We start from the raw sequence: 25,580 nt of genomic DNA, 5'->3' as shown, positions 1-25,580 counted from the left end.
CTAATTTAAAACATCTTATAAACCACACCCCACCGCTTCCACTTGAGACTGTGGGCGTGGCCATCTCGCTCTCTATCATCGGTAGACCAATAGACGTCACGCAAACATTTTTACACATTCCCTTTCTAAGCGCGTAGCATGGCACGTCGGGCGTATTTGGGCGTGGCCACACGGTCCTCTTTTACTGTTCAGCCAATAAAAAGTTGCTCAAATTTACATACACTTCCCTTAACCGAGCGCCAAGTCAAACCATCGCAGCCCTTCTGCTTTTTAGGCCCCTGTTGAACTTGAGCTGATGTGGAGGTTTGAAAAGATATTTTATTGATTTAAACATTCTTGCAAGCCACTTTTTGAGTTCGTTTCATATAGCGATACAAAACTGTTTATAAACCATGGATGATCAGACGGAAATAAGCTCCACCACACCGTCATACGGTTTTCAGGATGAAGATCGAAATGTGAACTCGCTGGATGAAGCGGTGGATTTTCTTAGTAGAGAAGCTGAGGCTGTACAAGAGGATGATGATATTTTGGATCTGGCCGGAGGTGCGAAAGATGCCATAGAGAGGCACAAGTCCACATTGCCACGTACAGTTACCGAAGAGCCACTGTTGGACTTCAGTGATCCAGAACCATCATCTTTACCCATCCCCGGTCATCCAGAGCCCAAAGCTGTCAAACCAGAACCGATCAGTGCGTTCGGTGAGGAAACGCCAAAACAGACGAAAGTCGAGGAGAAGGAAGACAAAACGTCAGTTACACCATCCAAACCTAAAACATCGTCATCATGTAAGTACTGCATTTAAATGTGAGCAATGCAGTCAAAATCATTGCAAGTGTTATAAACAACTAAAATACATAAACAATAAACGACATGTAAAAGCCTGCAAGTTGTAAACTGCATAAAATGTTATTTCATGAATAATTAACGTGACGTCAGATCCGTTTAAATAATTCACATTTAAGTTGCATGTATTATTAACGAGTGGCTTTTTCTCTTGTACGTAACGTATTTGCTTAGTATTTATCCTGGTTTCATTTTTCTTGTTGTTTCTCATTTATAAAAATATATATTTTTTAAACATAACTGTCGTGTTCGCAACAACTGTAAGTTGAGTATTGATAAAGACGTTAAATATACATTGTTGTAGGACGCCACAGTTTCATAATAACAGTCTAATAATTTTATTGAGTTTGAGTTTACGAACAGCATTATTAAAAACTAAAAAAAAAAAAAAATGTAACGTCATGCCGACGGTGTCCATTTACTGCCATCTGGTGGATTAACGGTGTAAGTGCAACACGTGTGATATTCTTTCATGCCTTATTTTTTACCTCCAGTCACATTATGATCCATAAACAGGACAATTATCACTTACAATACATGTAAATTGTATAAAAGAAGTAACAAGTTACTATTTATGCCATGCTAATCTTAAATGGCACATTGCTGGCATCTGTTATTAACCCAGAATTACATTTTATTAATGTTCATTTGGCTTCCCTCACAAAGCCAATGCAAAGTGTTTCTTTCAAATGATCTCTACAAGTTTAATGATTACCTCTCATTTGCAAATATAACGGTGGGACAAAGTGCAACGGTTAATGTTAGCAACTGTTCAAGTTTACTGAGAAAAAACACTGGTTTTCAGAGGAGCACAATGACTGATGGCTACATTTACTGAGAATTTACATTTATGCATTTGGCAGACACCGTGTTTTATCCAAAGCAACTTACAGTTCATTACGTAGTATGCATTGCATTAGAACTGTATTGTTCCCCAGGGATCAAACCCATGCCCTTTGGCGCTGCAATGCAGCATGCAGTTCTACCAAATAAACTACAGGAACACCTAATAATGTAATGTTATAGTAAGTTGCTATAGAAATAATATTTCTAACATTGTATTAAAAAATTCACTAAAGGATTTGCAGTTTGCAAGTTATGAGAAAAGTACATTAACATATCCAATATTCAAAAATGTTAAACTTTAAATGCCCAAAGCCCCGATTAATGTTTGACCATGGACTTGCACACTACTTTGTCAGAACACCTTAACCTGCTAACTTTGTTATTTGCTTAGCCCTTGACAAAGAGCAAAGCACAAAAAACTATTACTTAATAAAGCACAGGCCTAAAACTGCCTATTAAACCTAAACTGCATTTATATTTGGTCTTATGAACTCCAGCTTCGTACTTGCACAGCAGTTAACGTTGTGCTAAAACCTCATGTTACTGCCCCTTCGGTACACTGTGTTCAACACCTTTGAATGTGGTCAGCTGACCTCAGCACTGCTGGCATCTGCAGAACGTGATCAGACAGCTCTGCTAGGAGATCCGTGGTGTCTGTGCGCTTCAGTCCTGCCCGGTCCCAGCCAGAGACTCGTACCTCCATCCTCACCCCCGATCACCTCTGCTAAAGACGCTTGACTGGAATGTATAAGTGATGTACGCCAATTCAGATAACACGACGACCCCAGGGATGGAGATTAAACATTGGAAAGAGCAGGGTATATACGTGCTTCACCTTAAAGTGGACATAGTGGCTGTTATTTGCTTGCATTTGTCAGTTACCTTTTAACTTTAGCGTTGTGTAAAGCTTCTTTTTGTGGTCTTGCTTGGGTATGTGCTTTAAGTTTAGGTCAGTTAATAGAATGGGGTGTCTTGATTACAAAGCATAATGAAACGCAAGCATTTAGCTTCCTGCCAGAGACCGCTTTTGGCAAACTGCCTGTCTGTGGTGGAAAATGCTACTAACTGCATGTTCTGAATTAAAGTATTTGGAAATATTTTGGAGAAGGATGTGCAGTACCTTGCACTCTCCTATTACTCATAGCTCATTGCAAAAGAGATGTTTGAGCAACAGTTTAAGTTATTCTTAATTTATGATCTGTTTTGACTATAAGCAAAATTTTCTCGGTTTCAAAAGCTGTTTTCTGTTATTTAGGTGCGCCGTTTTATTTTGTGTATGCACAGACTGTGCCAGTGAAATTAAAGATGGGAACATGTAATGAAGTGTTACATGTTAGAAATTGATATCATCTGAACTTTTGTGACCCTTAATGTTGGCTTATGAATGCATTTCCTGAACAGACGTACCTGCATTAAATTTGACGTTAGAGCGGGTTAAAATGAAACAGATTTTGGGCATTTAGAGATTTTATTCCACCAATTGTCAGTTACGTATAATTTCAGTGAAAGTTTTTTTTTTAGATTTCAATCAAATAGAGTATATTTGCTAGTGTTCAATTTTATTAAAGGGATAGTACACCCAAAAATGAAAATTCTTTAACTATTTACTTACCCTCATGTTGTTACAAACCTGTATAAATTTATTTGTTTTGATGGCCAAAAAAGAAGATATTTTGAGATGTTTGAAACCAAATCGTTCATGAGCCCCATTCACTTTCATAGTAGAAAAAATACTACTATGGAAGTAAATGGGGCTCATTAATGGTTTGGTTACAAACATTCCTAAAATATCTTTGTGTTCATCAGAAAAATACATTTATACAGGTTTGTAACAACACGAGAGTGAGAAAATAATGACACAATTTTCATTTTTGGGTTAACTATCGCTTTAATTAGAATAAGGATTATTTGCAAAGGACGCTTTCATGCAATGTAAACCCAATGCAAGAAATAGAAAATTAAATGTGTAGAATCAAAAATAAAAAAATATCTATATAAAAGACATGCGTTGTCTTGATGATGAATTATCAATTTAATAAATTATGTGTGCGTGTGAAATGCAGACGTTTATTTTGAAATCGTAGTGTATCTGCATTTATATGGACAGGCCAATTAAACCTTTTTTTTATTCTGTTGATACTTTGAAAAGGTTTTTAATCAAGTGAATCCAAACATAATTCTAAGATTTTTAGAGGGAATTAATTTAAAAAATCTTTTCTAGTCTTTATATAATTACTCTTTATTTTCGTCATGAATATAGCCTTAAAAGCTGGTATGGCGTTTAAAAGAAAGAAAGAAAGGGAAAGCGCATTTAACCGAGCCATGTGCCCAGGCTGTGGCGTTATTTTCTGTTACATACGGACTTTTATTTTGAAATCGTGGAGCTGGACCGGAAGCAGTATTTGTCATTAGCGCTCCGTGCTTTGCGTGTGTTCTCGGGCTCGGTGTGTCTGATCGCATGAGCGAGATGGATTCCAAACAAGGTTAGTTAGCCAGTTATTCATTCAGACAGTATTTAATCGCACAAGTTTCTTCATCTATCACTGTTAATTTATGTACACTTGCATTCCAAAGGGTTTTTGGACAGCCGCCTACATGTGAAACGGTTGGCATTAATGTCATTTTATTGCGGGGGTCTTGATAAGGCCGCGACCTAATTTTGACACATGACATGCGCGGTTGCAGTAATGATATATGAGTATTTATGACCTAATTCTTACAAACACCTCTGCATTTTCCGCAAAATGTGGCGCATGCAGAGAATGTGTAAACTGGATAGTTTAATAAGCTTATGCAACGGTCTGTTGGCAAGAGTACAAGAGGAAAGGAGAGCAAACCCAAGTTCTTTATTATTGATTCATTGAATTTTATGGTTGACATGGTTAAACTTTGCAATAGGTGAAGATAAGGTATGAATGGTTTGCCTTTATCTCTGAATTGAAATGTCGTAACATGTTTAAGTTTAATTATTAAGCTGCTTCATAGGCTCCATGGCTGAGGTTTCTGTCCTATTTTTATCCTTCTTCCAGCATTAACGGACAAGGTTTGCAGTAGTGTAACCTTTTAACACGTTCCCTCTAAGGACAGACCATGTTGTCCTTGTTAAATGCATTCCCTATAGGGACTTTTGATGGTTATGGTCAAGTGTCATTTGAATATTGAAATCTATACCACATTTCATATCAGACTTTTTTATTTGTAGGAGAAAAAAATTGTGCAGCAGACAGCTCAGCACTGTAAGTTGTGTAATTTCTGTGTAAATTACAATCTGAGTAGCCTAAAGCCTGGAGTATAGTTCGTTTTTACGTATACACATGCGTACGTGCACCGTTGAACGAACACCCTTGATAAATATATATTTTTTTGACTCGTGCGTATACGCAGATGTTCGACGCATGCGCATTGCGACAAAATGTAGCGCAACTCTTGGGCTACTTACTGCATTCTCTTGTAGGCGCATGCGCGACCAACAAGGGTTTCAAAAAGTCTTCTGATGACGAAAATTGTGTCACACGCATTGTATGTGGATTCTAGCGTACACGTTAAAAATTGACTATACTTCAGCATTAACATGGCGAGACATGACAATGATGGCCCACCAATGGCTTGAGTTTAGGGCGGGACTATCTTTTTGGTCAACCAATGAAAGTTGGGTGAGTTTGACATGCGTTTGGCGAGAGTAGCTGCATCTGAAATTGCGTACTGTGACAGTACATACTGCTTTATCGTTATTACATTTTATATAGTATGTATTGGTGCAGACTGCAGTATGAATACATTTCGGACACATTCCATCCGCCATGTTTTCATTGTCATGTGACCCGTTTGCCCTTGGAAGCAGTAGGTCATCTGGGTACTTTTCACCTACTGTTTTCTTAGGGCTGCATAACGATTAATCGCGACTAATCGTTTGCAGAATAAAAGTTTTTGTTTACTGTGTGTGTGTGTGTGTACTGTATAATAATAATAATAATAATAATAATAATAATATTATTATTATTATTATTATTATTATTATTATTATTATTATTATTATTATTATTATTATTATTATTATTATTATTATTATTATTATTATTATTATTATTATTATTATTATTATTATTATTATTATTATTAATAATAATAATAATAATAATAATAATAATAATAATAATAATAATAATAATAATAATAATAATAAAAAAAATTAGGGCTGTACAATAAATCTATAAAATATAAATTCATAAATTAATATATATATAAATATAAATTATATAGGAAAATGTATATACATGTGTTGATATTTCTTAAGATTAAAATGCTTGTTTTTTTATATACATAATTATACACAATACACACACATGATGTAAACAAAAACTTTTATTCTGCAAACAATTAGTTGCGATTAATTGTTATGCAGCCCTACTATAACTTTGGACATACTAGTCATATTTTTAAAATAATATCTAGTATGGAAGTAAGCGATTTGTGAAGCAGCGAGTTATTTTTTGCATCTGAAATTGCCTACTTTTACAGAATGCAAAAATTAGTATGCAAAATGAGTAAGTAGCTTCAGTTTGCATAAAACAGTATGCGAGATACCAATGCAGGGCTCAAATTAACTTTTTATTTGGTAGCACTGATGCTCCCAACTTTAAAGAGTTAGGAGCACCAGCAAAAATTTAGGCGCATCCATCCAAAAATTATAAAAAACCACAACTACAATGTAAATGTTAATACATTTATTCTTTACACATCCTATGGCCAGCATTTAAAATTTGGTCTTCTATTTTATTTTTTTATTTTTTTGCTGCATAGATTCCTAAATTAATATCGAAATGCTGTTGAAATAGTATAGCAGCAATAATAATTTAACAATTACAGGTAACATGATTAAGATTACAATAGAAAATCTAGCAAACACGTAAAACACTGATTAATTGTGACCATTACAAAAATTAACCTTAATATAGAAGGCTAATATATATTGGTATTGATAACTGTATACCAGGATGCTATTACTACTAAATAGACAATGTTTTAAAAATACAACAAAAACATACCATCAGCATTGTCGTGTTCCACATCAACACGGGCCACAAGGATGTTTGTTGGATGTCTATTCACCAGCGCATGTGCACATACACTATCAAACACTCTTTGACAGACAGGTCGGTGTCTCCATTAATAATGAACACATTTGTCACAGCACGTCTTGTGTTTTTGGCACTTTCGGCAATCGGCATGTTTAATCAAGGTCTGGCGCTTAAAATATTTTGATTCCGCCACCAACACCGTACAATAAATAGGGCCCTATAATTTCCGCGATCACGGAATCGCGGAATTGGCTAATTAACACGGAATCTAGTATAAACGCGGAATTTCGCGGAATTTTACATATTTTGAATAAAATTATGTTTTTGTGTGGGAGACGAACGTATGTCTGTGGGAAATGCAGACCGGGGGAAGTAAATCTGGGCGACACGCCCCCTCCCGTCGTTTCAGACCTCCTCCAAAACACTGAAACCATGGCGAAGCGGCTCTCCACGACTCTGATTTCGTCAGCGAAAAAATGAAGAAATTCGACGCTAAGCACTTAGTTCCGAGCAGGTCTCACATGACTTTTATGTGACCGGAGAACTGTTAGTTTGGAAGTTTAGTCAACACTCTGTTCACGGTGAGCGCAAAGATACATGCACTCTCTCATCCATGTCTGTCTCACTGTACCTCTCTCATGTGCACGCGCTCACGCATCTGTCCAAAGTGCGAACACAAATCCTCATGTATTTGTTCAGTTTTATGCATTTCAAGCGAGCTGAGGCAAACTAACTATCCCTCGCATTTAAAATATAATCATCTACATCATGGCGCCGCTCTCTGTCTCTCTTTCGCTCGCTCGTGCAAATAGCTGCGCGCTCATGCTGTCCTAAGTCAGATCACTATCCTGTGTATGTTTGTTCAGTTTTATGCATTTCAAGCGAGCTGAGGCAAGCTAACTATCCCTCGCATTTAAAATATAATCATCTGCATCATGGCGCCGCTCTCTGTCTCTCTTTCGCTCGCACGTGAAAAGAGCTGCATGCTCATGCTGTCCTAAGTCAGATCACTATCCTGTGTATGTTTGTAAAGTTATATGCATTTCAAGCGATTGTGTATAAAATATGGATCGCGTTCCGCTGGATTGATGTGTTTAAGGCACTTCTGAAGGCACCACTGCGTTGACACCTTGTTGTAGCCTCCTCCTGCAACAACACAAAAAAAAACAATGCATTGAATTGAGTTGTGTGTGCGCGTGCGCGCGCGTGTGTTTGTGCGTGTGTAAATGCATCTTTTATAGTCATTAAAAGTAATCCTGTTATCCAGTTTTTCCCCCAAATCATTTACATTTTAATCATTAACATTAAAAGGCACACTCTTTTTATGACTAAAATAAAAGTAAAGGGTAAAAAATATAATTGCCAAAAATTAAAACGGAATTTGCAAAAATTAAAACGGAGAAAACGGAATTTGGGAAAAAATAAAACGGAATTTGGGAAAAAATAAAACGGATTTTATAGGGCCCTAAATAAAACACAGTAAGAACAACAAGCCATTTTCATAGCGGAGCCACTCAAAATCTTTAAGCCACTCTCTCCGAAAGGTTTAAGGTCAACTCTTATCTTCCGGTGGTGGAGTCGCATTTGAATACGGATCGTCGTCATTAATTACAGTAGTAACATTGGCTGTAATCGGCTCGTTCTCGTCATGCTCGCGGTTCGTCTTTTCATATTTCTGCGCTTCACATACCAACGTAGCACGGCAACTAGGAATGACTGACGCTCATATTAGCCAATCTGCGGTCTTCATTAAACGCAAGAACTTAATGGTGAAATTTGATTGGTTATGTAACGTTGGAGAACACTGAACCTGGGACAGCGCCAGCACGCAGCATCTCAATCTAAATCAAGTCACACCACAACAAAATGGGCAGTCGCACAAATGCTCCCAAATATATTTTAAGGTCGCACAGATTCAATTTCGGTCGCATATGTGACCAAAATGGTCGCAATTTCGAGCCCTGCAATGTGCTCAGCTAAGTGATATTATGTTATTGCTATCAATAAATCCTAATTTTATGGCCCCACCTTGTCCCCAGATACTCATAAATTCTAATTTCCAAACATGCAACAAATTGCAAAATGTCAGTAATGCCTCTTTGCATCATCTGGCGTGTTGTCATCGCTATCTGTCATAACCAACAATCATCATGTGAATGTTTTGTCACCCTGACCTTCCTCTTTTCTCTTTGACAGTGGTGGACCTGATGTATTGGCGAGACATCCAGAGGACGGGGGTGGTGTTTGGTGTCGGTTTGTTCCTGCTGTTGTCCCTCAGCGCCTGCAGCGTTATCAGCGTCTTTTCCTACGTGGCCCTTGCCCTGCTGTCCGTAACCATCTCCTTCAGAATATACAAGGGCGTCTTACAAGCCGTTCAGAAATCAGACGATGGACACCCCTTCAAGTGAGAACACGCATCTTGTATTTGCATTAAAGTGTTGGGATAATCCTGCTTTGATTGGTTTGTGTTCCACTTCACATCGGAAGACCGATCTGTGGAGATTAGCTGCTAGACTAACATAAGGTGCTTATACTTGAACCCTGCTAGTTTTGACTCCTTGCCAAGATTTTAAGCCATTGTTGTGAAATGCAGTGCAGGAGAGTCCAACTGCTTAAACGTCCTTGTAAACTCATCTGAGCTGTGTTCCAAAAACCTAATGAGCTACCTTGTTACACCTAAAGCCTGGAGTATAGTTTGTTTTATATGTGTATGTGAAGTGTTGAATGCACAGCTTGGCAATGGATAGTTTATGATTTATGACTTGTAATGTGTACACAGACGTTCGACGCAAACGCATTTTTGACATTGCAATGCCTCTCCTGGACTACATATTACATACTCCTGTACAGTGCGTGCATACGATTATGATAACAAAATTTGCGACACGCGGACTGTATGCTGACCTATGCATAAAACGGGACTATGTTTCAGGCTTAAGGCTACTTTTACACCACAACGATATAGTAAAAATTCTATAGTAAATATAGGTAAATGGCTTTTCCATTGAGTTTTAGAAAAAATGTTAGGGCTGTCAAAAGATTAATCGCGATTAGTCGCATCCAAAATAAAAGTTTGTGTTTACATAACATATGTGTGTGTACTGTGTCTAAATATTATGTATATATAAATACAGACACATTCAGGTATATATTTAAGAAATATTTGCATTTAAATACTGTATATACATTTATATAATTTATATTATATATGAATATACATATTTTATATATAAATATAATACATTTTTCTTAAATGTATACATAATTGGGTGTTTTTTATATAAATAATTATACACCGTACACACACATTGGTTATGTTAACACACACTTTTATTTTGGATGCGATTAATCGCGATTAATCTTTTGACAGCCCTAAAAATTTTACGTGTTCACGACGACGTAAGCGTTTTCGAAAAATTTCTCACACATGCATTATGACGTAAGCATTTTCGAAGAATTTCACACATGCACGACCCTGTTTGCGCTTTCCAAGAATCTCTCGCATGCACAATGACGTTTGCGTTTTCCAAGAATTTCTCACATGCACGATGACGTTTGAGTTTTCGAAGAATTTCACACATGCATGATAATGTATGCGTTTTTGAAGAATTTCGCACACGCACCACAATGTTAGTGTTTTCGAAGAATTTCATGTGTAGGCTACATGATAATGTAAGCGTTTTTGAAGAATTTCGACTTACGACAATGTTGTCAAATTGATTAATATTCAAGTCATAAATGTAAACAATCAAAACCGTTAAAGCATCAAACAGTTTTGTTTGGATGGACGATAAGGCGACTATATATTTTGGAAACTTTATAGAGGCATGTACCTTTAGACTCACGTAATTTGCATGCGCATGACGTCGCCATTTTGTTTATTTTTTTTTTACAGTTTTGCCTTTTGTCATTTACATGTAAATGATAATGCCGTCATTTTCATTGGGTAGCTGTCCCGACTTTTTGGAACAGCCTTTGTTTCGGCATTGTTCATCCGATACATAAAAGTGCTGTCTAGGTAGAATGCTTCCAAGTGATTGGAACACCTCAGTAAGCTTCTCTCTTCATGCAGGATGTACCTGGATAAAGATATTGCAGTCCCTGCAGAGATGGTTCATAAGTACGGTGACATGTCTTTAGTGCACGTCAACGCTTGCATCAAGGAGCTGAGACGGCTGTTCCTGGTGGAGGATCTGGTGGACTCGCTCAAGTTTGTTTGTTTCAGGATAACCACTCCTTATGATACTCTTTCAGCTTATGGTCTGTCTTAGTTGATTTTTGTACTAAGCTCAAGATGAGGTTTAAAAAAGAAATCTTAATATTTCGGGTTTGTTCTGCAAAGACCGATATGGATTTTTCAGTGCCGATACCGATTTTTGTTTCACCAGCCTTAGCCGATGACCGATACAGGCTGCCGATTTTCTTGAGCTGATATTTGGAGCCGATACTGGTTTTGCTCACTCAATTTACATCATAAAAATTATGTAAAAAAAGGCATGTTTTAAAAAGAGATGTTATTAGTTTGCACAGTTCTTACATTTATTGTAGTCTAGGACTAGTCTAATCCCTGTCCAGGAAACCGCCCCATAGAGATGAAAAAACCCCCACTTTGTTCAGCTATGATCAGCTGTTAAGCCGAGCTTTCAATGTTGTCGTGAAAAGGTTGGTTGTTTTTAGTCACATGACCTGCAATCGCTTGCGGGTTCCAGCACTCTGTCTGTAAATTATGCCGGAAAAATCGGCAAACACGGCAGCCATGTATCGGCCGATGCCGATACACATAAAACTCGCAAATATCGGCCGGCCGATATATCGGTCCATCACTAGTTTAAAGGAATATACCACTTATATAAAAATCTGATAATTTACTCATCCCCATGTCATCCAAGATATTTGTCTTTCTTCAGTCAAGAAGAAATTACTTTTTTTTTTTTTTTAAGGGAAACATTCCAAGACGACTTTAGTGGACCTGAACAGTTTGCAGTTTTAAAGAAGTTTAAAATTGCAGTTTCATTGCAGCTTCAAAGTGCTCTAAGCCATTACACCCGAGGAATAGGGGTCTTATCTAGCGAAACGATCAGCATTTTTGCCGATTCAGCTTTTTACCACAACTTCTTCCTTGTGCTAGCCTTGTGATGCGTCAGCATGACTTAACGTATTATGTAATCACATTGAAGGGTCGTGCATGACGTATGCGAAACTACCGCTCCAGTGTTTACATTTGTGGAGAAAGAGGAACGTTCCAGCGGTGTTGTATGTGAAATAATACTAATATGTGCGTTTCACATATGTAAAGCGCTACCTTTCAACGTCACAAGGCTAGTGCAAGACGTGGTTAAAAGTAATTATAAAAAAAAATTGCCATAAAATTATGCTAGTTTTGCTAGATAAGACCCTTATGCCTCAGTTTGGATCATTTGGAGCCCTTTAAAGCTGCATTGAAACTGTAAACTGTTGAGGTCCATTATATGGAGAGAATTTTTTTTAAATAAAAAAAGCCTTCAGTTGAGAAGAAATTAAGACATAAACATCTTTGATGAAATAGGGGTGAGTAAATTATTGGGATTTTTATGAAAGTGGAGTAATACTTTATATTTAAATATTAATTTACACCTTAATTTATAAACCCTTAGTGCTTATTTGCTGTCGTCCAAATCGGTTAAGTATTACTTTTTGTGCTATATATGAGTTTTTTACTTAAAAGAAATTCTCTATTAACTCTTTAACCGCCAGCGGTTTTAAAAAAAGTTGCCATCCAGCGCCAGCGTTTTTCATGATTTTCACAAAAGTTTAATGCCTTCCAGAAAATGTTTTTCTTCAAATATATATAAACATACAATATACCAAATGAAAGAACAGACCCTCTGCTTTCAAACAAAAAAACGTTTCATCCTACCTTCAGTAGTTCTTTTGTAATCAGCTTTTGAATATGGGTAGGTTTCTGCAAAAACACCACATTTTGAGCAAAAAGCAGAGATAATTCCATTTTTGTGACGGACTTTTCATAGTTCCCATTCAGAGCGATCTTTAAAACAGACACGGACATGCAGCAGCTTGCCATAGGGCAATACTTCCGGTTTAAAAAGTTGCGGAAGGGCGCCACCTAGTGGATAATAGAGGTATTGCGAAAAGACGGAAATACTCGTCATTGGCGGGGAAGCGTTTTCTCTTGATTGACGAGATCTCGTCAATGGCGGGGAAAGAGTTAATATGCTAAATATTATACCAAAAGTGCTAATATCCAGTCAGACTTATATCCAATAATTTTCATTATATAAGCGTATTTAACCATGGTATCGTACAACAGTAGTCACCCAAGCAGATGTGGTAGTTGTCATAAATCACAAACTTAAATGTCTGCACTTTGTCCAAAAACTACAGAAATGTCAGTTATAAAATACAGATTTATGGATATTGCAAAATTATAGGTTCATGTTGGCCAATATGAGATGAGCAATAATGTTGAGTAATGCATGAATTCTGCTTTCAGATTTTGAGTGAACTCAAATGGTTTGTCGCACAAGCAAATATCGTACTGTTATTGTATCCTCCTCAACTGTGTGCTATGGGAATTTTGAGCGGAGACACTCTCTCCGTTTATTTTTGGTAGCAAGGGCTTGCGACCCAGTTTGGGGGTGTAGTTATGTTTAGTGTGGTAGGGGTTTCGAGCGATTCCACAAAGCAGCCTTTGTTGATTGTGCTAAGGGGATTTGGATCGAGCTCTAACAGGACAGAAATAATGCCGAACAACTCTCTTCACAACCCGCAAAACTGCTTTTATAGAGGTTGAGGGTTAAATTATCAGCTGTCTATATTTTTCTGGAATGTTGGAGTCATGTGATGCACAGTTTTAGATCGCTGTCATGTGACTAAGCTTGCTTCAGTATTGAATAGACTTTAATAGCCTGAATAGCTGGACTGCACTTTCACCCTCAATTGCGATGTTGCCATGCAGAATGCGTTTCGGTTCAGATGAGCGACTCGTTCACAAAGAACTGTTTGTGGTTCTGCCAGGCTGGTACACTACAAATGCATTGTTGTCTTTCTGTTGTGGCTTATGGAAGTCATGCCAGAACCGTTTCAATTTTTTCCAAGTTTGTTAATTGTCAAAGTGCAGGTTTATAACTTACCTGTGTCACCTGTAACAAACATTAACAATATTTAAGCAATATCGCTCGAGTAGGAGTGTGATATAGCTCTATATCATCACGGCTGTGATTAGGCCAGAGGCACGAGGCCGCAGGCCGAGTGCCGGAGGCAATCACAGCCGTGATGATATAGAGCTATATCACACGACTCCGAGAGCGATATTGCTTTTATACAACAGTTCGACGGCACACGTTTGAAAAACGAAAACTAGAAAACAACAACGGAGTTATTTTAAAAGCCTCTTTGTTTGAGAACTACTTCCGCCACGGATTTGAGGGCGGCCAGAATGACAGGTAAAACTTTCGGCTGCTTTGAAGCTCATAACTCAATGGACAGAAAAGCCGTTACTTTATATTACCGTTTCTTGGTCACAAAGTGTAGTTTTAAGATTAGTTCAGTCGAGAATGTATCTGTATTATATTTAAATCTGCAGTCGATTAGTAAAGATAGCGCCTGTTTGAACGTTTGCTTAGTGAGATTCGGTACAAATGAGAACCAAAGCATGAGCGGACATCAGTGTTCACTCGCCCCGCTGACCACCGCCCTCTCTGGGCTACATATCTGAAAGGTATTCCCTGGCTCTCATGTTGGCCTTGTTTGTTTATGATCGTCAAAATGAGATCAAATCAGCAGTATTTGGTGTCATGATCAAACTTGTACTTGTTTTTTTATTCATATTTAGTGTCTTTTGTGTTGTTATTGTTTTGGCGCGAGGTAAAAGTTAATAAAACTATACTTGTGAAACGTTACTTTTGCTTTCTCATTTATTCTTAACGCGATACGAGCACTCGATTATTATTATTAAACTTTGTTCTTGTCAGTACTATACAAAACGGTTTTTTATAAGTGTCAGAGAGATGTTTTTGCATGCTGCTTATAAATATACCAGTGGCGATATCCCACAACATGTCCCAACAGTCACGCCACGATAAAGCAAATGATCAATGTCCACATCCAAAAGCCGCGGGGCCCACCCGCAGCCCCACGGCGCTTCCGCGCTCCGACAAAAGATACAGCTCCAGAAAAAAACGAGTGCCCACATTCCTCCCTCCAAGTGCCAAGCGTCCACACGATGTGACAAGACATCTCTCCCATTAACTTTAACGTAACATTCAAAAGCGCTGATCTTTGACGGAATAATACTTCTGATTGGGGATTCACAGACTGATTTATGAGCTAGTAAACTAATGAGACACACACACGGAGAGTGATTCACACAACGCGTCTGTGTTTTTCCATTCAGAGATGAGCCTGCTTAGGACCTCCATTCACTAGGTGGCGGAATAATACGAAAGGTGAAGCGGCTACAGTGCTGTTATCAGTACAATATCGTATAGCTCTTAGCCAATCAGATTCGAGAACCAGAAAGAACTGTTGTATAAATAAAATTATGGGCCAATTACAGTGTTTTTAGCATGTGTATTTTATAATTCCAGGTACATTTGGTGCTTTTTTTCAAATGGTTATTTTTATTTTAATAATTTTATACTCATTGTCATGGATCATGATATGTTACAGGCCAAAACATTATAGTAACGGTGTCTTGTATAGCTAAAAATCATGATTTCCAAGGTAGATTAACAATGTTGACAGTCATGTATGAGAGCAAGGGCGAGAGGGAGAGGGTGGCGTTTTCATTACAGATTTGTGCAAAACAAATGCAATATTTTCAAAATTTCTATAAAAAACGTATGAAATTATAATGTTACCACTAATCGAAGATGTACAACTAAAGCATAGTTTTTCCTTTATAAGCAAACACGTATAAAGCCCGGAATACACGGCACGATTTTTGTCCTCTTATAAAATCATTACCTTATCACACTGTGCGACATGTATCGTTTAAACTCGGGTACGAGAGGCATGTAGACTCTACGATGATGACACGGAAGCTTCGGCGGCAGCGTCACACGTTGCGCAACGTCACCAAGCATACGCTCGTGGTTAACAAATACCGGCGCGCAGGTCGTAGCAGCAAACACACTGTGCGGTGATCATGCCGAATTTCTGACACTGTCGAGCCCACGATCACAGAAATCGCAACTATTGTTTCACGATGGCAATCTTTCGTCTGGGACAGCCAATAATCGTGCAGTGTATTCCGGGCTTAAGGGGTTTTAGGTAGGTTTTAGTACCGCGTCATCTTGAAATAATGTTAATGTGACTTGTTCAGTTGACCTGAAAATGCAAATAAAATCCTGAAAATCTATTGCAGTTTTGCAAAATACAGTTTCCGAATTGCCTGAAAACCACCTCATGCGAGCGTAAAAACTGTTTTGTGATATATTGGAGTTTTTGCGTAATTGACGTGTTTCCATTGACCTTATTTTCAATTTTTCAATTTGAAGGATAATGGAAACGCAGCTAGAGAGAGAGAGGGAGGGGGGAGAAAGGGCGAGAGAGTATTTGTTTTTCTGTATGACTGCCAGTAGGCAGTCCCTCCAGAAAAACATGATTGTGCAATCGCATGATTCAATGCATAATCAGCCAAAGTCCGCATACTTACGTGGGGGGCCGCCTTTTTTTAATACGTCACACTTTTGCCACACAATTTGCTGATTTCTGCTCGCGAAATATGCGGGCTTGCATGATTTCATAATCCCCGCTTTTTCGTAGCAAAAGTCATATATAGCTTAGCAGAAAGTTGAAAAATGTTGAATTTACTTCACACATGTGCAGCCATGTCCCCTGTTGTCATGGTATTGTTAGGAGGTGACGTAATTACGCAAAGTGAACATCATTCAAAAGCTGCAAACAGTTTTTCACGATAAAAAGATTTTTGCATGCAACAATCACAAAAAACTGTTTTTCTGGAAGGACTGAGTAGGGCTGCAACAACTAATCGATTAAAAATTCATTATCGATTAGTTGGTCTGTGACATCACACGCTCGGCACCACCGTCGAACAGTGTGCACATACGTGCTTCATACAGTGCGAGCTGTGCACTTATTTAAAGTCAGGTGCTGTTTCTTCATACAGCGTGAGCTGCACGTTTATCAGGTGCTGTTGCTTCTCATCGCGCAACCAGCTTGTTTAAAAGCAAGGCAGTGTTGCCAGGTACTCAGCCTTTCTGCAGAGTTCTGAATTGGGCATCTCTTAAACTTTTCTGCGGGTTAAGCTATGTTTATTCTCGCCGCATCCGCACCGGCACGTTGGTGACGTCAATGCGGAGTGGGCAAAAGTGATGTCAATTCGGCGTGGGCGGTCATGCGCGTTGGGTGCGCGAGACCCCATTTCGCATGGAGGTGTGCGCGGCATTTATTGTAACTGTGCGTGCGGCTCCGCATCCGAAAATGACCGAACTCGAGGCGATTCTGTCCGAGCAGGCAAGCCTGTGATGTATCTCCTTGATCAATCCAACCAAAACAATGTATATTTTTATCTGACACTCTGGAAGTGAAGTATGGAAACTTTGCAGTTTAAAACACGAATTGTTTTACATGATTCAGAATGTTTAGCTTATATTTGTATTGAATGAACCACTGGATGAGGAATAAAATACAAACCTAAGATGGCTGTACTGTTTGTTTATTGAAAGGTTATTGAAATGATAATGTTTAAAAAATACATATTTAAGAGATTGTTGTTTTATTCATGTTCTAATATTTATATATCAAGCTCTGATAGGGTTGTTCCAGTGGACAAACTCCTTCTATTGTCGTCTTTGTGTTTGTTTTTAATATGACTGCTCGTGTCGTCCCCTGGCGGTTCAAAAAATAGTGCAACAGCGAGCGCGTCAACTATAAACGCCTCGTCCGTTTTAGGGCTGTCACTTTTGTGAAAAAATCATTTTCGATTTTTAATATATAAGTGTTCATTGAATCGATTGTAAAATCGATTTTCCATGTCTAAAAAAGACGTTTCCATTTAACGCCAAATAACAGACAAATGTAAAGAGAGTGCCTGAAACACACAAGTCAGCAATATATCTTATTCATTGTCATTAAGTTTCGTGCAGAATAAAAAACAGCAACAGTAGTGCAACATTCTCTAAAAGAGTGGACTGCTGCCATAAATGAAAAACATTACTGCAGGTTCAACCGGCTGCTTTTATGATTTAGTCAATTCAAAATTAATTTTAAATAATGATTCGATGCATTTCTAACAACTGTTAAAAATATAACTTTAAATAGACTTACTTGAAGTTGAGAACATGCTGTGTATTTTATTAAACGTAACCGACACTTAGGCGGCACTAGGCAGGCATAATGAAATGCGCAAAAAGACTAGGGCCATTACAAATTATTGGTCAGGGAAACAAGTCGATCAACATTTTAGGGGTCAAGAGCAGAGCGCTTTTCATTCACTATGTCCATCTGTTGAGAAGACGCACTCCGACCGCACTGATGTCCCAGGGAAACTCGGGTACTTCGTTGCCAGCTGCGTATTTCGTACTGCCAATCTTCCATCTCAAAAGCGGGTCGCTGTCAGCTCGCAAGGGTGGCTCCTTGTCATAACTCATCATCTCCTGTAAGCTCACAATTTCGATGCTGTCTCGTGTTGCACAGGTTTATTGACGTTGTCCTCCATTTTCTTTGCAAAACACTAGATGCAGCGATTGAAAGCGTGAAACTATAGGTGCGTAAAATTGCTGGGTATTTTCTGTCTAGCTTTCGCACACCTACTGCACTTTCGGAATTCTTTATTTTCTTTTTCTGCTTGTTTGTGAGTTTTGTTACTCTATATTTTTAACTGTTCAATTCTTTTAAAATTAATAGTGTACATATTTGGTTAAAATCGATTGCCTATTTTCGTTTTCGAAACGTGTTTCGGTTGGTCCAATCGATTGTGCAATCGATTTTCGAACGAAAAGTGACAGCCCTAGTCCGTTTGGTGAGACGCACGCGCGATCCGCGGAGGCCTGCATTGCGGACCAAAGCACGAGTATAAGCAAAGCTTTAGAGAGAGAAGGATTTTGAATGCCCATCAGGCTGGTTTTGTAATGCAGATCTGGCAACCCTGACAGGACAATGACAGAAACAAAAGCGCCAACGAACGCTGGTTTAAAAAGGTTACATTTCGTCCTTTAATATAAGTGAGTTTGTATTTATTGAATTGTTGTAGGGTTTTCAAAAAATAGTCTAAAGTTGAAGATTAAAATAAGTTTATTAATCTTTGGCAAAATTCCTTCAATAGCACATCCCTGAAGTCTCCATTTGTTTTGTTTATTTTATATTTTAACATTTAAAGTTGTTTAACTATTTAAAAGCTGCACAAACGTTTTTATTTAAGGCTTAAAATATAAATAAATAAATAAATAAATAAATAAATAAATAAATAAATAAATAAATAAATAAATAAATAAATAAATAAATAAATAAATAAATAAATAAATAAATAAATAAATAAATAAATAAATAAATAAATAAATAAATAAATAAATAAATAAATATATATAATATATATATAATAAATATAATAAATATATATAATAAATATGATACTTTTTTTTACTGAAAATATTATACTTTGTATAGCCTGTGACATGAATAATCACCCACGTGTTTGCAGATATAAGAAATTTAAAAAGATAATTTGACTCATGCATTCAGCTCCTAACACAGCAAAAAATCACTTTCTTTCTTAGTATTTTTGTCTTGTTTTCAGTAGGGGTGAGAAAATAACCCCATTGGCAGATATTTTTGCTTGTTTTAAGCAAAAAGTTCTACCGCCGGTTACTTTTATTTCATGTTTCTAAAGTGCTACAGAGGCATAGATGTTGACAATTCTTAGTATTTTTTTCTGAAAACCCTCAGGAGATTAGAATAATAGAATACTAGAATAATAATAGGTTTTTTGGCGTTTTAGGAGTAAATGGGTTATTGTATTTGTTTAAAAACTAGACTTATTTTCTTAGGTCAAGAAATACATATTGATTAAAAAATGTTAGATATTTCTACTGAACACAAGACAAAAATACTAAGAAAGAATGTCATTTTTGCAGTGAATAGGTGTGCTATTCTAAGCTCAGTTTAATACATTCATTTTTTTTTAGCAGACAATATGCCCCAACAGGCCCATTACAGCAAAACAGAGGTCTCAAAGTCAACATAACCTTATCAGCGATTTGCCAAATGCATGTTGGGGTCCCGAGACGGCAAGCCCTGCTTAATCTTACGTCAAAATGCAGGACACTTGAAGCAGTGCGCAGTTTGTCGTAATGGAAAAGCACCACTAACATTAATGATAAATCAGCAACTCGTGGCTTTTCCTGGCCATCCGTGTAAGGAGATTTACTGTCCCGCGAGGGGGGGGGGGGGCGAGGTTATGGGGCTCTGGATAAAGTTACAGACCGAGCCCACTGCCCTTTCAGAGCTCTGGAGGGTTTTCACAGCCGGACGGATAGATTCCATCCCAGCATTCCCTCTCTCTGCCGTCAGGCGGCTATATTGAGTTATGTGTCCAATTACGAGCCACAGTTTACGTGCCGGTGGCTTTTGAACACGTTCTGCATTTTGTTAGATCACTCAGAGTCCAGGTTTACTATTTTGAGTGTAAATGGAATGCAATGTAAATTTAGGAAAATTATTTGAAATGTGCAAATGTTTTGATAGCATGTTTAATTTCCTTATAACAGAGGTTTTTCGTGGCAGGAAAGTTTTTCCGTGACCATTTTATCCTCACTGAAGTAACAAGGTATTTTTGCTGTCCGAATCCAGCAAAAGTGCCTTGTCGCCTTTTTAAATATTTATACATCCTAATATCATAAGGATCGGTTTTCAGGGCTACCAGTTTCAAAACTGGTTATTTCCAAAAGCTTTTGTTTGGTGCTGCAAAAGATGCAGAAGTTAAATGCCTTACCGTTAAGACTACAATATAAATATTTGCATGCAGAATGAGAAATTTGCTTGATGTGCAAATATGGAGGTTACTCGTAATTGTATTTGAATTTTTTACGTCAGAAGTACCATGCATTTAAAGCGAAACAGTTTTAGAAATGTTTAGCATACCTTTACATGCTAATGCCACTTTCACCGCAAAATATTATGATGGGTTGCAGTTTATGCTAAACATTTTATGCATTATGCAAAGAGTCAGTTGTATCTAAACACATGGCTTCTTTTTCTTTGCAGTTTGCAGTCCTCATGTGGATCCTGACCTACGTCGGTGCCTTGTTCAATGGTCTGACCCTCATCATTTTGGGTATGTTTAAAACAACGCCTCAATTTGATGCACAGTTTCGTTGTGTGCAAAAATATCAATAATACTTGCAATTGTTTTCATGCAAAAAAATACCATTTTGTGTTTTCCTTTAGGTTTCATAGGTGCGTTCAGCTGGCCAGTCATCTATGAAAAACATCAGGTAGGTCTCTTTGGTATGCATAGACGGTTCAACGTCTGGTTCAGACAGCTGTCGTGCTTGATGATAAAATATTTATAAGGGCACCTCGGTGGCAATAAGCACCATAATAAATCTATAATGTTTACCTGAATGCCATAATCTTTCTTTATCACTCCTAATACAGGCTCAAATCGACCATTACTACGGACTGGTGAACAAGCAAATCAAAGATATTGTGGGAAAGTAAGTAGAAATGAGGTCTGAAATGCGTAACTGATGCTTTTATCAATAATTGATGATAATGTCTGTGATTTATGGTGAATATAATATTGTGGAAGATATAATTTCCATAGAAAAAATATTAGTAGTCATCTTCTGCGCCTGTATTTTTGTCATATAAAATGCCCTCTAGATACTTCCTTTCTCCTTTTGAAAGCAGATTATGATTTTTCATGGGCTGTGAAATAAACTTTAGGATATTTAAAGTAAAGTCGAGCATATTTTAATGAAAAATATGCAATGTGGGAAAATTGCAAGCTTTCCAGAAAGCCCATTTGATTGTTCACGAATGCTTCTCACGATCTCTTTCTTCTTTCCGGACTATTGTCTAAATGTTTCCTTTTTGTTTAATCCGCCCTTAACAGGGTCCAGGCCAAGATTCCCGGAGCCAAACCAAAGACGGAGTGAAGAAAGTCTGACTGTGTGTGTTTTCTGCGTGTGAGATATGATTAATGGTGGAACAAGAGATGACAGACAGAATCGTGTTTGGTTTGAGAACAAGGCCTTAGACGATGCAATGTAAACTTTCTCCTCACCCCAGTGTTTGAAATCTTAGCATAACCCGAGAATCTGAAACCTTTTAAACCTCGTATCAGAGCTAGTTCACAGTGTATATAAATAAAACAGCTATGTTACCCCATTACACAACGTTGTCTGAGGAACTGATGTCGGTGAAAGCAGGAATTTGAGTTTTTGGTTCACTATTTGCTTTGTGAATCATTCACCCGTTTCAAGTCCATTTTGAATCATTTCCTTCACAACAAGTCTTTGTTTTTAGCTTTTCTTTCATTTTTTTTCTGTTTGTACTTGGCGTGATAGAGCACAGTGGTGTGTTGGTGTTACTGTTAATGAAATTGATGAAATCGTATTAGAGGTGAAGAGGCTTCTAGAGTTCTGTAGCGGAGTTTAAAAGCAGTTTTATTTCGCACTTCAAAGGGACGTTACATCCGTGTTACACCTGTATATTCATTGATGTTTTTAGCAGTTTGCGTGCGCTAAGTTGGCCTATCACCTCGTCACTTTCCTGTTGTGTCGGAGTCGACATCGTTTGCAGAATTCGCCGTGTCCATCGTCGATCGAACACCCGAAACGGCAAACGCTCTTAAACTCACAAACTTCAAGCACTGTTTTTTCATGCAGGTCATTTGTAAATGATAATTCAGTTTTGATGAAAATTTGCTGAAGACTGTCTGTGGAATGCATTGTGAAAATATAAGCCAATAAAATATCAATAAAGCTTGTAGACGAGGTTTTTGGGTTTGTGCTTAACTTTTTCTAGTGCTATGTGTCTTTGCCTTTGGCGCCATCTAGTGGTAGTATATGGATACGTGTCTGATCATATTATTTTTAAGCATGATTATGTGAGGTTCATGTAGTTTCTGCTCTGCTAAACCTGAATGTGTTAAAGAAATACTCAATGTGTACACATCATAAAATGCAGTCCAAAAAGGAAAATGGTAACATTTTAAAACAACACTTCATTTGTTACAAATACATACTTTTATAAAATTATAAAGCATGTATTAAGGCAGTGGTTCTCAAACTGGGGGTCCTGGGATAGTGCCAGGGGTGCCCCAGTTTTATGACATTTTATAAAATACATTAATTTATCATAAATTCTGTGTAATAAAACCTCAGAAAAATAAGGCTACTAACCAAGAGCAATACATTTTAAAATTTAATATGTTAGTCAAAAACTCCCATACTGATGTAATCCATCTGGGAAGTAGAGGGCTGTAGTCCAAATTGGCCGTGCGCTGTAGGCTTTGAAAGGGGAATTCTATTAAAGGCGGGGTGCATGATCTCTGAAAGCTAATGTTGACATTTAAAATCACCTATACACACCCCTACCCCAATAGAATCTGGACCATCTTTTGATCGACCCGCCCCACACATATGCAACCCAGACAACGATGTTGTTTAGTAGACACGCCCCTTACTGCTGATTGGCTACAAGTGTGTTTTGGTAGTCGGCCTGACTCCCAAAGCATTTTTCAGAAATCATGCACTCCGCCTTTAAGGAAAATATATTGCTTGCCATTGAACTTTGAGCTTTATAATTTTTCAGGTATTAATTATGAACTTTTACACAATAACTACAGTTTGAAAAATGGCATCAGGAAAAACGGGATCTTTAAAAATCAAGCAACAAGGATTTTTTTTTTAACAGTATGTTACCAATAACTAACAGTAACCAATTGAAGTCATTTTGAAGTAATTTTTTAAAGGTATATCTAACTTTCACTTTTTACAGTGTAAAACTAGTACTGTCTATCTATGGAAGGTATTTTTGGTCTTTTTTAAATTAATTAATTAAATGACAAAATGAAATATTAAATCGCAAAATATGTCCCAATTTTGAAAATTAAATGGCAAAATAAAAATTGAAACATTAAATTATTTCATTTTATTTTCAACATGATTAAGCATCGTTCCGGCCAAATTGAAAAATAAAATAAAATTGATGATTTGACATTTCATTTTCCATCAAGAAAATGATTAAAAATATTAAATATTAAAATAAAAAGGCAAACTTAAAGGAATCTGTAAATACATTGTTTAAAAGGCTTTATTCATGCCCAAGCAAAGTTTAGTTTTAATTTACTTTTACAAGTTTAATTTTTTTCGACTTGTATGCAAATTCAATGTTAATCAGTGGGTGGGGTTTACTTGCTCAAAAAAAGGGGATTGGCTGAAGCAATGTTGCCAACTCAGGCACTGTGTTGCCAACTTAGCTACTTTATTGCTACATTTAGCGACTTTAAGACCCGGCCATTTAGAAAAACCTAGCAACTGTTTGGATGAATCTTAGCTTCATATCTGAACAGATAGGCTACTGTGTTGCCTATTGAATAATCAGCATTTAAAATGATATTTTTTTTTTTATTTAAATCTAATTTATTATTTGTATATTATAATATAATGTATTAATATTATAATTGAAATTGACACACAAAACCAATGCTGGAGAAAACCACTTGCATCTGAGATATAAACTTGTATTGGCATGAACTTACTACTAGCATTGACCCTCTCTTGTGACATCTGACTTGAGTATTAATCTTTAAACAAGAGCAATGCACCATGATGCCTTTACCTTTGCTTTGTCTTTGCATTCGTGTGTGTTTGTGTACATCTCATTTACGTTACACAAAGATTCATTTGAATAAAGATTGGTCATCGTGATGTGCTGGAAAGATCATTAGGGACGGGTGCGTGTGCAGCCAAACAGATTACCAGACTGCTTTTTCTGAAATGAACTTTCTATTGATTGGGTTTTTTAGCCTTGTTTTTCCCTCGTCTCAGCTGAGCACAGATGCGTCCGTGCTGGGAAGATAATTTGCTGCATGGAGGGTCGCTTTCCTATCCCTGGCACACGCCTCGTACCTGCTTTTCATTCCCTTCGCATTACGATTGCTATTTACTCAGGATGAATTAGAAAGTTACATAGAATAAAAAATACCAGGGGGCTAAAGGAGAGCATTCACACGGCATTTTCAATAAAAATAGACTATACGTTTGTATTCTGAGATGTTTTCTATTACCTGGGGTATATAAAAAAGATGAACACAAATTTTAAAATAAACCAAAAGAAATGGGACACAAGCAATGTGCTGTCAAATTTGATTTCGACAGAGAATCGTCAAAATGATTGTGAATAATTTTCCCATAGTGCTTTTTCAAACGCATGACCTCACAGACCCCTCGTACGTGCCCCTGTCAGGGGTGATTAGCATCTCTACGAAATGATCAAACGAATACAGACAGCAGCCGGCCCACCACACACCCCTAAAAACACACAAACAGACTTCTCTCTGTGTACTGCGCCACTTCTCACAGCCGCAAAGGACTTCATGTTAGTGTCACTACTAAGTGATAATTCTTGTAATAGGAATCCGTCTGTCCAAACCTTGTAATGTGAAGCCATAAATTAAATAAATTTGTGTCACAGGCTTCATGCGGGACCCCCGGATTTTGCCACTTGTTCTGGCCCTGACTCACACTTGCAAAATAGGATCCTCATGTACTAGGAGAGAAAATAGACTGCTATAACATCGCATTACTGCTGTCTGGATATGTGGGCTTCAGATAGGCACA

General features: G+C 37.4%; 1 protein-coding gene across 4 annotated transcripts; it reads left to right on the top strand.

Annotated features, from left to right (window-relative positions):
* Positions 1 to 214: 214 nt before the first annotated feature.
* On the top strand, positions 215 to 22,732 carry rtn4a (reticulon 4a). 4 transcript variants are annotated; one of them, XM_073870703.1, is made up of 7 exons: positions 215 to 789; positions 8,968 to 9,175; positions 10,844 to 10,989; positions 21,002 to 21,064; positions 21,178 to 21,224; positions 21,388 to 21,446; positions 21,848 to 22,732. In XM_073870703.1, the coding sequence occupies exons 1-7, from the start codon at positions 393 to 395 to the stop codon at positions 21,888 to 21,890; spliced, it is 963 nt and encodes a 320-aa protein (XP_073726804.1). In that variant the 5' UTR covers positions 215 to 392; the 3' UTR covers positions 21,891 to 22,732. The 4 variants fall into 4 exon arrangements, with proteins under 4 accessions (XP_073726804.1, XP_073726803.1, XP_073726805.1 ...); XM_073870702.1 differs by having other exon boundaries at positions 216 to 789; positions 10,844 to 10,986; positions 20,999 to 21,064; XM_073870704.1 differs by lacking the exon at positions 215 to 789 and adding an exon at positions 2,336 to 2,511.
* The last annotated feature ends 2,848 nt before the right edge of the window (positions 22,733 to 25,580 follow it).

Source organism: Misgurnus anguillicaudatus, chromosome 8 (assembly GCF_027580225.2).
Source record: "Misgurnus anguillicaudatus chromosome 8, ASM2758022v2, whole genome shotgun sequence".
In the NCBI taxonomy this organism is placed as follows: Eukaryota; Metazoa; Chordata; class Actinopteri; order Cypriniformes; family Cobitidae; genus Misgurnus; species Misgurnus anguillicaudatus.
This window is presented reverse-complemented; position numbering and strand designations above follow the sequence as displayed.

Excerpts from the sequence above, each read along its gene's own strand:
- rtn4a (XM_073870703.1), top strand. The coding sequence starts at position 393 with ATGGATGATCAGACGGAAATAAGCTCCACCACACCGTCATACGGTTTT. Across the intron at positions 790-8,967 it reads ACCTAAAACATCGTCATCAT|TGGTGGACCTGATGTATTGG; the intron begins GTAAGTACTGCA and ends TCTCTTTGACAG. Across the intron at positions 9,176-10,843 it reads GACGATGGACACCCCTTCAA|GATGTACCTGGATAAAGATA; the intron begins GTGAGAACACGC and ends CTCTTCATGCAG.